At 35.5% G+C, this 13316-nt stretch overlaps 1 protein-coding gene across 1 annotated transcript in view; it reads left to right on the top strand.

Moving 5' to 3' along the window:
- Window positions 1–13316, top strand: part of LOC126879639 (P3 protein-like) — a gene marked incomplete in the record, with an annotated part of 48595 nt that overhangs the window by 27986 nt on the left and 7293 nt on the right. Inside the window, 1 exon segment of the mRNA XM_050642825.1 lies at window positions 9793–9979. Coding sequence (XP_050498782.1) covers window positions 9793–9979 — 187 coding nt within the window.

Raw genomic sequence — 13316 nt, 5'->3', positions numbered from 1 at the left:
CACAGTTATTTTTGAACAGTTTTGAAAGCTAATAGTTCAGAGAAATAATAGTCCATTCTTTCACGGTTTTTGCTCTAAATTTTAAAGAACCGCTTGGATTGACATGAAATTTGGCATACATATAGCTTACATGTCAAAGAAAAAAAGTGATATTGTGCCGATGTGTGCTTTTGCCCTGGGGGTGACTTTCACCCTCTCTTGGGGGTGAAAAAATATATGTCCAAACTAAGTCCGGAAATGGGTAAACTGACTAATTTTAAGTAACTTTTGTTCTATAGAGCTTTTTCGCCAAGTCAACCCTTTTCGAGTTATTTGCAAGTGAATATGTTCATTTTTCAACAAAATAACCACATTTTTAGACGGTTTTTCGCAAATAACTCAAAAAGTAAGTACTTTGTCGAAAAAAACGTTCCTAGCAAAAATATAGCCTATAAAAAAGTAAAAAAAATGGTGTACGCGTTAGGTCTCTGGATCTCGTAGAACCAGAGTTATAGCCAATGAAAAATAGATTCATATTCACCAAATTTCAAATAGAATATTTCGACGTGAAATATCCAAAAAATTAAGCACTTTTTGGGGAAAACCTATTATAACTTTTTTAAAGTGTTTAAAAAAAGCTTTATTTCTGTTTTTACAAAAAGTTTCTAGCATAATTTAAGCAAGTCGGTCCCTTTTGTTTTTGCAAAAAAAAAATCGGTAAGACCACCCCCTAATTAGAAACTTAAATTAAATTATCGTTACCGCTCCACAAATTATTTTACTTATGTTGTGTTTATATGATCTGTAAGTTTGATCGATTCAAAGTGCTTATTTTTGAAAAAATTTGGTTTCAAAGTAAAATTTTTAAAAATTTAAATTTTGAAAAATATGTTTTTTTTTTTCAAAATGACTTAAAAATTGTCAGAGATACCAAAAATCTCGAAAAACAAAAAAAGTCAGATTTGCTTTTCTGAATATCATGTATTTTTTTGTTTTTCTGTTAGACAAAAATTGATTAAGATTTGGTGTTTCTAAATTTGCATACATTCGTGATCAGTGACCCGTTCAACTAATTTTAAATACAGCTCTTTCAATAATAAGGACTTTGAACCGATGAAACTTACAGACCATATATACAATATATACACGAGTCAAGAAACTTGTGAAGTCGTAACGATTAAGTTCATTTAAAATATTAATTAGGGGGTGATTTGCTCGATTTTTTTACAAAACCAAAAGGGACTAACTTTATTTTGAGCGTAACTTGTTTAATTTTGATGCTAGAAATTTTTTTTATAAAACAAAAATGAAAAAAATTTTTTTATAAAAAAACACTTGAAATAAGTTGTAATGAGTTTTCCCCGAAATCAGGGTTGGCATAGAATTTCCCCATCTTATAAAACCCAGTGGGTTTTTTCAATTGATAAAACCCACTATTATTGGGTTTTTTGGGGTTTTTTCAAAAATAGCAAATTTTCAGTTGAATGAATGTCATATACATATATTTATTTCTGAATAAAAACAAAAACTAGCATAAATACCATGAAGTAAGTAGTAGGTGAATACAAAACGAGAGAAACTGAAACTAAACTAATAAAACACTTATTTTAAACATGGTATATAGACAAATTAAAAAAATAAACAAGTTTCTTGTTAAACAAAGCATCAGCAAAGCATATTAGTTATCAGGAAAATCAGAATCTGTATTTTTGTCACATTCCCAATTCCCATTCATTATTCGTTAGACTCGGTCGAGGACGAGGACTCGGTTCTTAAATGATTATATATTTTTACCAAGTTTGCAGCTCTATCGGCACCTAATCTGTTGCGAAGCTTAGTCCATATTAATCCATATGAAGAAAAAATCCGCTCAATAGATGCAGATGAAGCTGGACATGAGAACAAAGATAACATATAAATACAAAATTCATCTGGTATTTTGTTTGTTTTTTTATTTTTTATTGATATCAGCTTCCACCATTTCTTTGTTGAGAATTTTTTGACAAGTTCTTCTTTGAAAAGTGTTGCGGGGAACATATCTGTATCCTTAATCTTGAATGATAACATCACTGCCAAAAACTCATCAGAAAGATTCGATGCAACCCATTGTTCGACTGTTTCGTCTTCTTCCCCTGTAAGTCGTCTTCCCATGTATTTGGGATCCATAGTATTTGCAAAAAGGTGAAATGGTTGAATGGCAAAGTCATATCTCTTTTTTATTTCTTGTCTGTATGACCCAAACAAATCATGGTCGAGGGCATCTTTCCATATTTCTACTGCATCAGAAATGTTTACAGAATCGCTTTGGAATCTGTCTAGAGCTTTCACAATAACGGCAAGTTGTTTTTGCAAATACAGAGTCTCTCTATATATGGCGACATTATCTAATATTTTGGAGATATTTTTATCAAATTCTTGCTCCTTCTCTGTACTAATTTCAACATATATGTGATAGTTGCTTATAAATGTTGCAAGATAGGCTTCATGTGATTTCCAACGGGTTTCATTGGGTAGCTGAGGCATTAGACCCTTTTTTTCTTTAAGGCACCCATGTGGTAAATGTTTATTTCTAAAATATTTATGGACCTCAATTATGTGCTTGGTAACTGTTTTGGGTGTAACATATGTATCTAATAAATTCATTAAATGAGAGGAACACCCATATGTTAGTAAATTTGGATAAGCTTCCTTCAAAATGTCTTTCATATTGACCATTTTTGCCTCATTATCGGTACATATAGCAAAAACATCTTTATTATAAGTTTCTTTAATATATTCAATATTTTTTTTAGCTATTTCAGAACAATATAAAGCAGTTTTTTTTCATCAGAAGGCTCCACAGCATCAATCAATATACTATGTTCGCCAGTATGAATACTCGTAGCAATTATAGGCTCATTCTTAATACTGGACCATCCATCCTGCATCATTGTGAAGCTAACGTCTTCAGCACTGAGTTCACTTTTCAGGGTTTCTTCTATTTCCTTATAAACTGTATCTAACAGCTCTCCTGATACTTTCTTGCAGCTAGGTGGATCATATCCAGGTCTCAATGCGCAGATCATGTCCTTGAATAATTTGTTATCAGCAATATTGAATGCTATGTTACAGCCATAAAAAAATTTGGCTATTTTAATATCCAATTTCTGCTTTTCACTTGCGGAAGTCTGCACAACAAAGCTTTGAATACCTAAAACAATTGACATAAAATTAATTATGTTTGTTACTTTTCTTGAAATTTCTTCTTATTATAGTAGACCAGACACAGGGTGAGTAGAAAATATATAGATATACAAATATACATCCTGTATATCCTGTCGGTTAGTTTGGGCATAGTCAGTAGCACAAACATAATATGATGTTTTCACTTTCTGCGACGCCACTGGAAGTTACATAAAAATCAGCGAAAACACTTTACAGCAATAATTGACAAACTTTGACACCCCTTTATGATTTCGATAATTCGATATATGACAAAGTATACTAATACTTATTAGTTATTTTGACATTTTCTATTGATTTTAGATATTTGAAGTTTTGCCAAATAGTTAGACCACCCTATACATATATTATAGATTGAATCCAATATCAAAATTGAAGGAAATAATAAAAATAACAATTGGTTAGCGTTGGTGAAATTTTAAATTACTAAATTTAAATTACGGAGAATTTATTGAATTGACGTAATTAATTCTCAAATATAGAATATAGTATAATGAATGATTTAATGATTTTACCATACATTCGTTGATGCACTTTCTTCAAAAAAACTGCTGCTACCACCACCACTACTACAACTTTCTATTTCACTCATTCTATTGATGTCCCCGTCAGCTCGTTCAGCCACTCTTTTTTTAGTTAGCACCGCACATTTCTGCAAGTGTGCTTTTATTCTTTCAATTTTGCTGCTAATTAAAATTTTACAATGTTTACATTCGGCTTTAAGCTTTCCTTCCGTTTCAATTTTGTTAACGTCTGCCCAACTGAAATCTAATTTTTTCCACATCTACTGTTATTTGCCATAATTTCAGAATGATGTAATTTCACAACTCCAGAACGCCACGGCAAAACGCACTCATCCATGCATCGCACAGTTAAAATTGACAAAATAGACAAAAGGTTTGTGCTCTAAATAAATCCCCGAAGAAATATCGGTGATTCCCCATTATCCGGCTGTTGGAGTGGAGGCAAATGACGTAGTGCAGGTGCTGATGCACTGATGGCCAGTGATGCCAAATGTATTTATTTATGTCAAGTTGCTTTATTTTGTAAGCATATTTTGTTATTTTATTATTTTTGCAATAAAATTCATAATTTTTGTAAAACTTTTGATAGAGCAGAAACATATATCAAATCTAAATAAAAAACTGAAAATCCCCAAAAAACCCGAAAAAACCCTAAAAAACCCGTCGGGTTGGGCTTTAAAAAAAAACCCGGGATTTTTCCAACCCTGCCCGAAATGCGCTTCATTTTGGCTATTTCACGTTAAAGTATTCCATTTGGAATTTGACGAATATGGACCTATTTTTCATTTTTCATTAGCTATAACTCTGCTTCTACTAGGTGTAGAGACGTGATATATACACCATTTTTTTAAATTTTTTACAGGCTATATTTTTGCTAAGAATGTTTTTTCGACAAAATACATACTATTTGAGTTATTTGCGAGAAACCGTCTAAAAGCGTGGTTATTTTGTTGAAAAAATGAACATATTCACTGCCAAATAACTCGAAAAGTATTGACTTAGTGAAAAAACTCTATAGAACAAAAGTTACTTAAAATTAGCCAGTTTATCCATTTCCCGACTTTCTTTGGACGAATATTTTTTCACCCCAAGAGGGGGTGAAAACCACCCCAGGGCAAAAGCACATATCGGCACAATATCACTTTTTTTCTTTGACTTGTTAGCTATGTGTATGCCAAATTTCATGTCAATCCAAGCGGTTCTTTAAAATTTAGAGGTTTTGCAATATTTTACCGTTAAAGAACGGACTATAAGAAAAAAAATATCTTGCTCGTGACACAACCCCCTCTAGGCCGAAACCAAATTTTTTGAGTAGTAAGGACATCTATATTAATAACCTATATGTTTCCTGCAGCCGATTTTGATGATATACATAGTTATAAACAAATGAAGATCGAAAAACGGTAAATTTTCGCTTTTTTCGTCTATAACCAAAAAGTTAAGTATTTTAAACAAATTTGAGAGTGAGAAACTCATAAACCGTATAAAAAACTTCAATATGGCGTTCGCTGAATATGTCTATCCTTATTGGTTGCTTAGAAAATTGCAAAATAAATCAAAAATTTTGAGTTTTTACAAATATTCATAACTTATGTAAAAAATAACTTAGAACGTTCTTATTACACGGAATGCTGAGACTTCTGGTGCTTAAATCATACCATACCCTAAATTTCAAAGCAATTGGTCAAATAGTTTAAAAGGTATTTAATTTGTTTATCCCAAATTAATTTTTTTTGCAACACTATAAGTCAGAAAATGATGAAGTTACAGTAATACTTTGGATAGTTTATGAAAGAAGACGATTTATACTATTAATTTAATTAAAAAAAATGACAACAAATAATTCTAAATACTGCAAAATTATTTTGCAAAAACATGTGAATTAAAAAAGGGGGGCTAACTTCGTCCCTAAGTGTCCTAGGACAATTGTTTTTCTTTCTAAATGTGTATAAAAATTCAGTCTTTCCAAATATGAAAAAATAATTTTTCTACGGGTAACGGTTAAAAAGTTATTCTAATTGTTTATAAGTAAGCAAAGAATCGACGTGTTTTTGCAAAATAATTTTACACTGTTTAAGATTACTTTTTGTCATTTTTTTTAATTAAGTCTATAAGTTTGTTCCTACAGAAGTTTCCAACTGTCGCCGACAGTCAGACGCATGCGCAATAATAATTTCGCCGTTCCAACAAGATTTTCTCTGATTACTAGTCTACAAAGTACACTGTTCCATGAAATATTTAATCAGTTTGAGATTATGTAGTTTCTCACAGTTTGAAAAGTTTCCGAACTTTTTGCAAACTGGTAATCACGGACATACGCAATTAGTCTAATTTTGATTCACTCACATGTGCTCACACTTCACACTAAATAACTATTTATATCAAATACGTACCTTTACGTTTGTTTTGGTTATTTTGTTGATTTAAGTACATAATATTGTATTTTAGTGTTTTATACTTTTTTATAATTTATGAAACAATGAGTGACAGTGACTATTCGTCATTATCCTCTATGAGCGACTCCAGTGATGACTTATTTTATTGGAAGATAGAATTTGTCCTAAAAATAGTTGAAAGTTTTCATTTCCCTCGTTTTCCAGAATGCTTACTTTTTCTTTCTTTTCTTTTCTCTGGGCACTGCTCTTAGGCAACTTGCCAGCTCGGTAGAATATTGTTCCAACAAATATCACAAACTAGTTCGCGGCTGGTTGAATTCGCACATGCGTATTGTGCAGCAGTCAGAAACTGTCATGAACTAGTTTGTGATTCTTTGTAGGAACAAACCTAATAGTATAAGTGTTCTTCTTCCATAAACTGTCAGAAGTCTTACTGTAACCTCATAATTTTCTGACTTGTAGTGTTGCAAAAAAAATGAATTTGGGATAAACAAATTAAATAACTTTTAAACTATTTGACCAATTGCTTTGAAACTTAAAATATAATTTAAGCACCAGAAGTCTCAGCAATTCGTGTAATAAGAAGGTTCTAAGTTAATTTTTACATAAGTTATGAATATTTATAAAAACTCAAAATTTATGATTTATTTTGCAATTTTCTAAGCAACCAATAGGGCTTTTCATCGATTGCCATTTGTTTCGAGCTTCTGTCATGTGTGTGTGTGTGTGTGTGTGTGTGTGTGTGTGTGTGTGTGTGTGTGTGTGTGTGTGTGTGTGTGTGTGTGTGTGTGTGTGTGTGTGTGTGTGTGTGTGTGTGTGTGTGTGTGTGTGTGTGTGTGTGTGTGTGTGTGTGTGTGTGTGTGTGTGTGTGTGTGTGTGTGTGTGTGTGTGTGTGTGTGTGTGTGTGTGTGTGTGTGTGTGTGTGTGTGTGTGTGTGTGTGTGTGTGTGTGTGTGTGTGTGTGTGTGTGTGTGTGTGTGTGTGTGTGTGTGTGTGTGTGTGTGTGTGTGTGTGTGTGTGTGTGTGTGTGTGTGTGTGTGTGTGTGTGTGTGTGTGTGTGTGTGTGTGTGTGTGTGTGTGTGTGTGTGTGTGTGTGTGTGTGTGTGTGTGTGTGTGTGTGTGTGTGTGTGTGTGTGTGTGTGTGTGTGTGTGTGTGTGTGTGTGTGTGTGTGTGTGTGTGTGTGTGTGTGTGTGTGTGTGTGTGTGTGTGTGTGTGTGTGTGTGTGTGTGTGTGTGTGTGTGTGTGTGTGTGTGTGTGTGTGTGTGTGTGTGTGTGTGTGTGTGTGTGTGTGTGTGTGTGTGTGTGTGTGTGTGTGTGTGTGTGTGTGTGTGTGTGTGTGTGTGTGTGTGTGTGTGTGTGTGTGTGTGTGTGTGTGTGTGTGTGTGTGTGTGTGTGTGTGTGTGTGTGTGTGTGTGTGTGTGTGTGTGTGTGTGTGTGTGTGTGTGTGTGTGTGTGTGTGTGTGTGTGTGTGTGTGTGTGTGTGTGTGTGTGTGTGTGTGTGTGTGTGTGTGTGTGTGTGTGTGTGTGTGTGTGTGTGTGTGTGTGTGTGTGTGTGTGTGTGTGTGTGTGTGTGTGTGTGTGTGTGTGTGTGTGTGTGTGTGTGTGTGTGTGTGTGTGTGTGTGTGTGTGTGTGTGTGTGTGTGTGTGTGTGTGTGTGTGTGTGTGTGTGTGTGTGTGTGTGTGTGTGTGTGTGTGTGTGTGTGTGTGTGTGTGTGTGTGTGTGTGTGTGTGTGTGTGTGTGTGTGTGTGTGTGTGTGTGTGTGTGTGTGTGTGTGTGTGTGTGTGTGTGTGGTGTGTGTGTGTGTGTGTGTGTGTGTGTGTGTGTGTGTGTGTGTGTGTGTGTGTGTGTGTGTGTGTGTGTGTGTGTGTGTGTGTGTGTGTGTGTGTGTGTGTGTGTGTGTGTGTGTGTGTGTGTGTGTGTGTGTGTGTGTGTGTGTGTGTGTGTGTGTGTGTGTGTGTGTGTGTGTGTGTGTGTGTGTGTGTGTGTGTGTGTGTGTGTGTGTGTGTGTGTGTGTGTGTGTGTGTGTGTGTGTGTGTGTGTGTGTGTGTGTGTGTGTGTGTGTGTGTGTGTGTGTGTGTGTGTGTGTGTGTGTGTGTGTGTGTGTGTGTGTGTGTGGCTGTGTGTGGCTGTGTGTGGCTGTGTGTGGCTGTGTGTGGCTGTGTGTGGCTGTGTGTGGCTGTGTGTGGCTGTGTGTGGCTGTGTGTGGCTGTGTGTGGCTGTGTGTGGCTGTGTGTGGCTGTGTGTGGCTGTGTGTGGCTGTGTGTGGCTGTGTGTGGCTGTGTGTGGCTGTGTGTGGCTGTGTGTGGCTGTGTGTGGCTGTGTGTGGCTGTGTGTGGCTGTGTGTGGCTGTGTGTGGCTGTGTGTGGCTGTGTGTGGCTGTGTGTGGCTGTGTGTGGCTGTGTGTGGCTGTGTGTGGCTGTGTGTGGCTGTGTGTGGCTGTGTGTGGCTGTGTGTGGCTGTGTGTGGCTGTGTGTGGCTGTGTGTGGCTGTGTGTGGCTGTGTGTGGCTGTGTGTGGCTGTGTGTGGCTGTGTGTGGCTGTGTGTGGCTGTGTGTGGCTGTGTGTGGCTGTGTGTGGCTGTGTGTGGCTGTGTGTGGCTGTGTGTGGCTGTGTGTGGCTGTGTGTGGCTGTGTGTGGCTGTGTGTGGCTGTGTGTGGCTGTGTGTGGCTGTGTGTGGCTGTGTGTGGCTGTGTGTGGCTGTGTGTGGCTGTGTGTGGCTGTGTGTGGCTGTGTGTGGCTGTGTGTGGCTGTGTGTGGCTGTGTGGGTGTGTGTGTGTGGCTGTGTGGGTGTGTGTGTGTGTGTGAAAAAATGGCTTGGATGCGAGTCCGAGCTTCTGTCATGTGTCACATAATATTAATATTACGTCACACGTCTCTAGTTTGTATCATTGTTATATACCAGTAACGTAGGACGTAGATAAATTAATATTATGTGACACATGACAGAAGCTCGAAACAAATGACTGTGAATGAAAAGCCCTATAAGGATAGACATATTCAGCGAACGTCATATTGAAATTTTTTAGACGAATTATGAGGTTCTTACTCTCAATTTTGTTAAAAATGCTTAACTTTTTGGTTATAGACGAAAAAAACGAAAATTTACCGTTTTTTGATCTTCTTTTGTCTATAACTATGTATATCATCAAAATCGGCTGCAGAAAACATATAAGTTATTAATATAGACGTCCATACTACTAAAAAAATTTGGTTTCGGCCTGGAGGGGGATGTGTCACGAGAAAAATCTTATTTCTCTGAGTCTCTGGACTATAATTCCTGGTAAGTTTTGCTTCAACGCATTTTGTTTGACAACATTAATTGTATTTGTATTGTGAATGTTACAATGGAAACGGCTCTCATGTGTATGGAAAACCGGCGCAGAACCGGTGAGAAAAAGTATTTCTGACTGCAATGGCAGACTTTTTTCACTGCGTGAGAAATTTTTCGTTTTGAATGTATGTAACTAGTGAGAGAAGTTGCACATTGTATAACATATATAGAAAAATCTCTTCTTGCTGGTGGCCATATTTTTCTCATATTTGCGAGATAGGCTGTTAACAAAACTGTCTTTAGTCTACATTAGTTAGCTTTATTCAACATTATACTCAGTCTTAGATGTCTGAATAGTCTAGTCTGAGATTTGATTCTTATTGGTATTTAATGTTTTTAGATAATTGTAGCAGGTATGGGTATACCTTGGATAGGCTATCTAGCAGGTTTTTTGATAGCTAAATTGTTAAGGCAAAATCCCGTAGACTCTCTTACGGTTGCTATTGAAGTTGGTATTCAAAATACTGGTATAGCTATATTCTTGCTCAAATTTGCTTTAACTCAACCTGAAGCAGATCTTACAACAGGTGAGATTATAATAATATTTTTATAATGTTTAAAAAAAGTAAAAAAAAAATATTTTATTTATAAATAAAACGATATAAGGACTTTCTAAGCACTAAGCTATTTCTTAAGGGATGCATTTTATGCCACTATAAACTATATGGTGAAAACATTTTTAATTGAAGATTTATTTGACTGAAGTTTTCAATTTTTTTTGTTTTAATGTGATTTAATGATTTTTATGCAATATAACAAAATCATCTAAGTTTCTTATTTTGTATATCAAAAATATTAAAATTAAACGGGTGACAATATTAACTAAGTGATTGCCATATTTTTAACTCAAGGTTTAAGTCCCTACAGATTCTGTGGCAAAAAGACTCTTTGTCTAATGCCATCTCTTTCTCTCCACACACAAGTCCCTACAGCAGAGAAGCCTCTTTATTCTTGTAAATGCTTCTGGCCTGTTCAATTCTGATTTGTATTTCTTGAGAACTGTCATTGTTTTCATTAATGATTGTACCTAGGTTTTGAATTCTCTTACTCTTTCTATAGTAAGTCTTTTGAATTATCATACACTTGATTATAAAAACCTTAGTTGTTTTATATGAAGCCGACACTTTTGCTTATTTGCCGTTTTAATTACTACTTCCTTCCATATATTTTTCATCCGACTAATAGAAAACATTTGTGTGCGCTTTCTGCATTGATTGTGCCTACTACCTTACTTATTCATTTTGTAGTAGAGGACCCCGCAACACTCCTTATGGAAAAGTGGTCCCGGTCAAATTAACCGAAAGTTTGGTCTATAATACTTATTGATGTGTAGATTTAAAAAAGTTCATGGGGCCTGGGTCTGAATAACTACTATTCTCGAGCTACAGCCTTCTGAAGTTATTGGATTCGATTGCTTGGTTTAAGTTAAGTGCACTAATTCACGGTCAATAAAATGAAAATCTCTATCATTTTCTTCATTCATACTTGCGTGTTGTTTATGAATTCGTCGTCAAAATTAGATGCATCGTATTTTAGTCTTCAGAAAACCTCCGAAAAGTCCTCAGAAAACTAAAGAAGTGCGATATAAAATGTGCTGCTACGGCGATATAAGAATTATAATATTTTTATGAATGCTTCACAGTTATACAATACCAGCAAAGCTGGAGTTCCGCCTTATCTTTAGAAAACTACTGAACAGTGGTGGATCTAAGTGGAGAATGGGAAATTTCCCCCGCAACACGGTCCAGAACTAAAGAAAAAAATTGTTGAAACATAAATACATTAGCTGACATGAAACTTGTCCCGCATATCAGATATAAGACAAGTAGAGAACATGGACTTGACTCAATACGAAAAAAAAAACAAAGTACCTGGTAGTTAGTCAACGCTAAATATTAATTGCAATTGTCGATGGAAAAATCGGGTTTAAGTCATCTTCGACTATCTGTACGTTAAGATTTTGCTGATTTCGGTTAGATGCATCATATTTCGTGTTATACCCTATTCCACGAATATACGCCTGTGTTGGATTATTTCGACAACGAATATTTTACTGTGCAAAATATGAAGAACGAAAATAAATTGCAAATTACATTGCTGTTTAATGGAATAATTATTAGAGCCATTTACTTTCGTACTTCTTATGTTGCACACTGAAATATTCGTTGTCGCGATAATCCAAAACAGGCGTATGTTGGTGGAATGAACCATAACTAACGATCTATCAGGATACTTAACATTGGGTTGACATCTTGCAATGCCTAAAAACCATAACAGATTGGTTATGTGAGCACAAGTACCCACAGGTCTCACACTAGATTGACAGGTACAGTAGTACCCGCTAATCGGTTCTTCTGTAGGCTCATCTTCATCGTTCTTTTCATCAACCGTGTAGGAAATTATTTTTTGGTGTTTCGTAGCTTGCCGAAACCTACATAGAAAATATTCGAACTCTTATGAATCTCGATTCATCCGTATTCTCATCAATTTCAAACTCTTCGTCATTGTCTCTAATTATTTTATTTTGTATGTAAGACGGTGCCAGTTTAATTTGATGTATCCTAATCGTAAGGTCTTTTAGGTATTCTAAGTCGAAAACAGGAAAGTTGAAAAAAATCACGATTATGAATCCTTTTCTATTGGCCATTTCTTCTAATCAGATTATCAGTCTCAACTCTAGCTTGTACAGCATTGAGAATTAATAACCTCTGTAATAGTTGTTGAGTAGCTTCAGCTGTTGCACCTTTCATGTGGATCGGTTGCAAAAGTGCTCTAGCATTTTATGTTCGATGTAAACATGGTATACAATCTCGATATGCTCTGTCTACCAGGAATATTCCTCCATTTTGGAACCAATCTCTTTAATAATTTCCATCTCTGGTAAATTCATGTTGAAGAATGTTAGCATCATTTATCTACGAATCAAAAAAGTATGGTCCAAAAATCGATCAAATATATATATAGCCATCAGGTGGTACAACTAATCTTGGTTTTAAAATATGTCTACTTTGTGCATTGAATAAGATTGTCGAAGTACTTGAAAACAGTTGCGTTTATGTAAGTAGGCATTCCTTGGCATTGCTTGGGGCGCAATGTTTTGCACAACAAACTTTTGAAATAGGGATATTCTAACACGTTCTACTGTTATACTCAGTGCTGTTTTTGTGACGGTACGCCGTACAGCTACCTTTTGGGACAAAAAAGAAACAACAAAATTATAGACAAATTCCTGAATTTTTTCCTTACTCCCAAATAGCTTTAAAACGCCCTTACTGAGGCTAAATTTAAAAAGTTTTCGCCGTCGCGGACTCCCCTTATGAACACTCCCCAGATCCCCCGGAACATTGCGTACCGAAACCTATATTGTTACAAAAACAGCACTGGTTATACTACCCAAGTAGCACCGAACGGGTTTATTAAGTCTTTTAAAGATGCTTTAAAACTGTAGAATAAAACTAAAATTAAAACCATTTGGTTTTTAAGTAAACCTTAAGGTTGCAATAAAACCGCTTTCAGCACAAAAGGGCCCACTCTGAAAGAGGTCAATAAAACCAAAAATAAAAACCTTCTTAAAACTTTATTTTCTTAATCAACTGGTTTTAAAGCTGCTGTGAAGGTGCTTTTAAAACGATGTTAAAACACACTTTAACTACAGGCAGTTTTATAGCAAACTTAAAAAGGTTTCTTAAATGGAGACTTTTAAAGACAATTCACCATATTAAATGATTCTTTTAAACCCATATACTCCATATAGGTTAACAAATTTTTCCATGTGTTATGATAGGTAGATACGTATTTGTAACCATAAAATAATAAAAAGTACTTGGTTATTTCGGTCTGTCAAGGTAGAAAAACACTTGCGCA

This window comes from Diabrotica virgifera, chromosome 2 (genome assembly GCF_917563875.1).
Source record: "Diabrotica virgifera virgifera chromosome 2, PGI_DIABVI_V3a".
NCBI classification, from domain to species: domain Eukaryota; kingdom Metazoa; phylum Arthropoda; class Insecta; order Coleoptera; family Chrysomelidae; genus Diabrotica; species Diabrotica virgifera.
The sequence above is the reverse complement of the archived record's forward strand: the minus strand, read 5'-3'. Positions and strand labels throughout refer to the sequence as shown.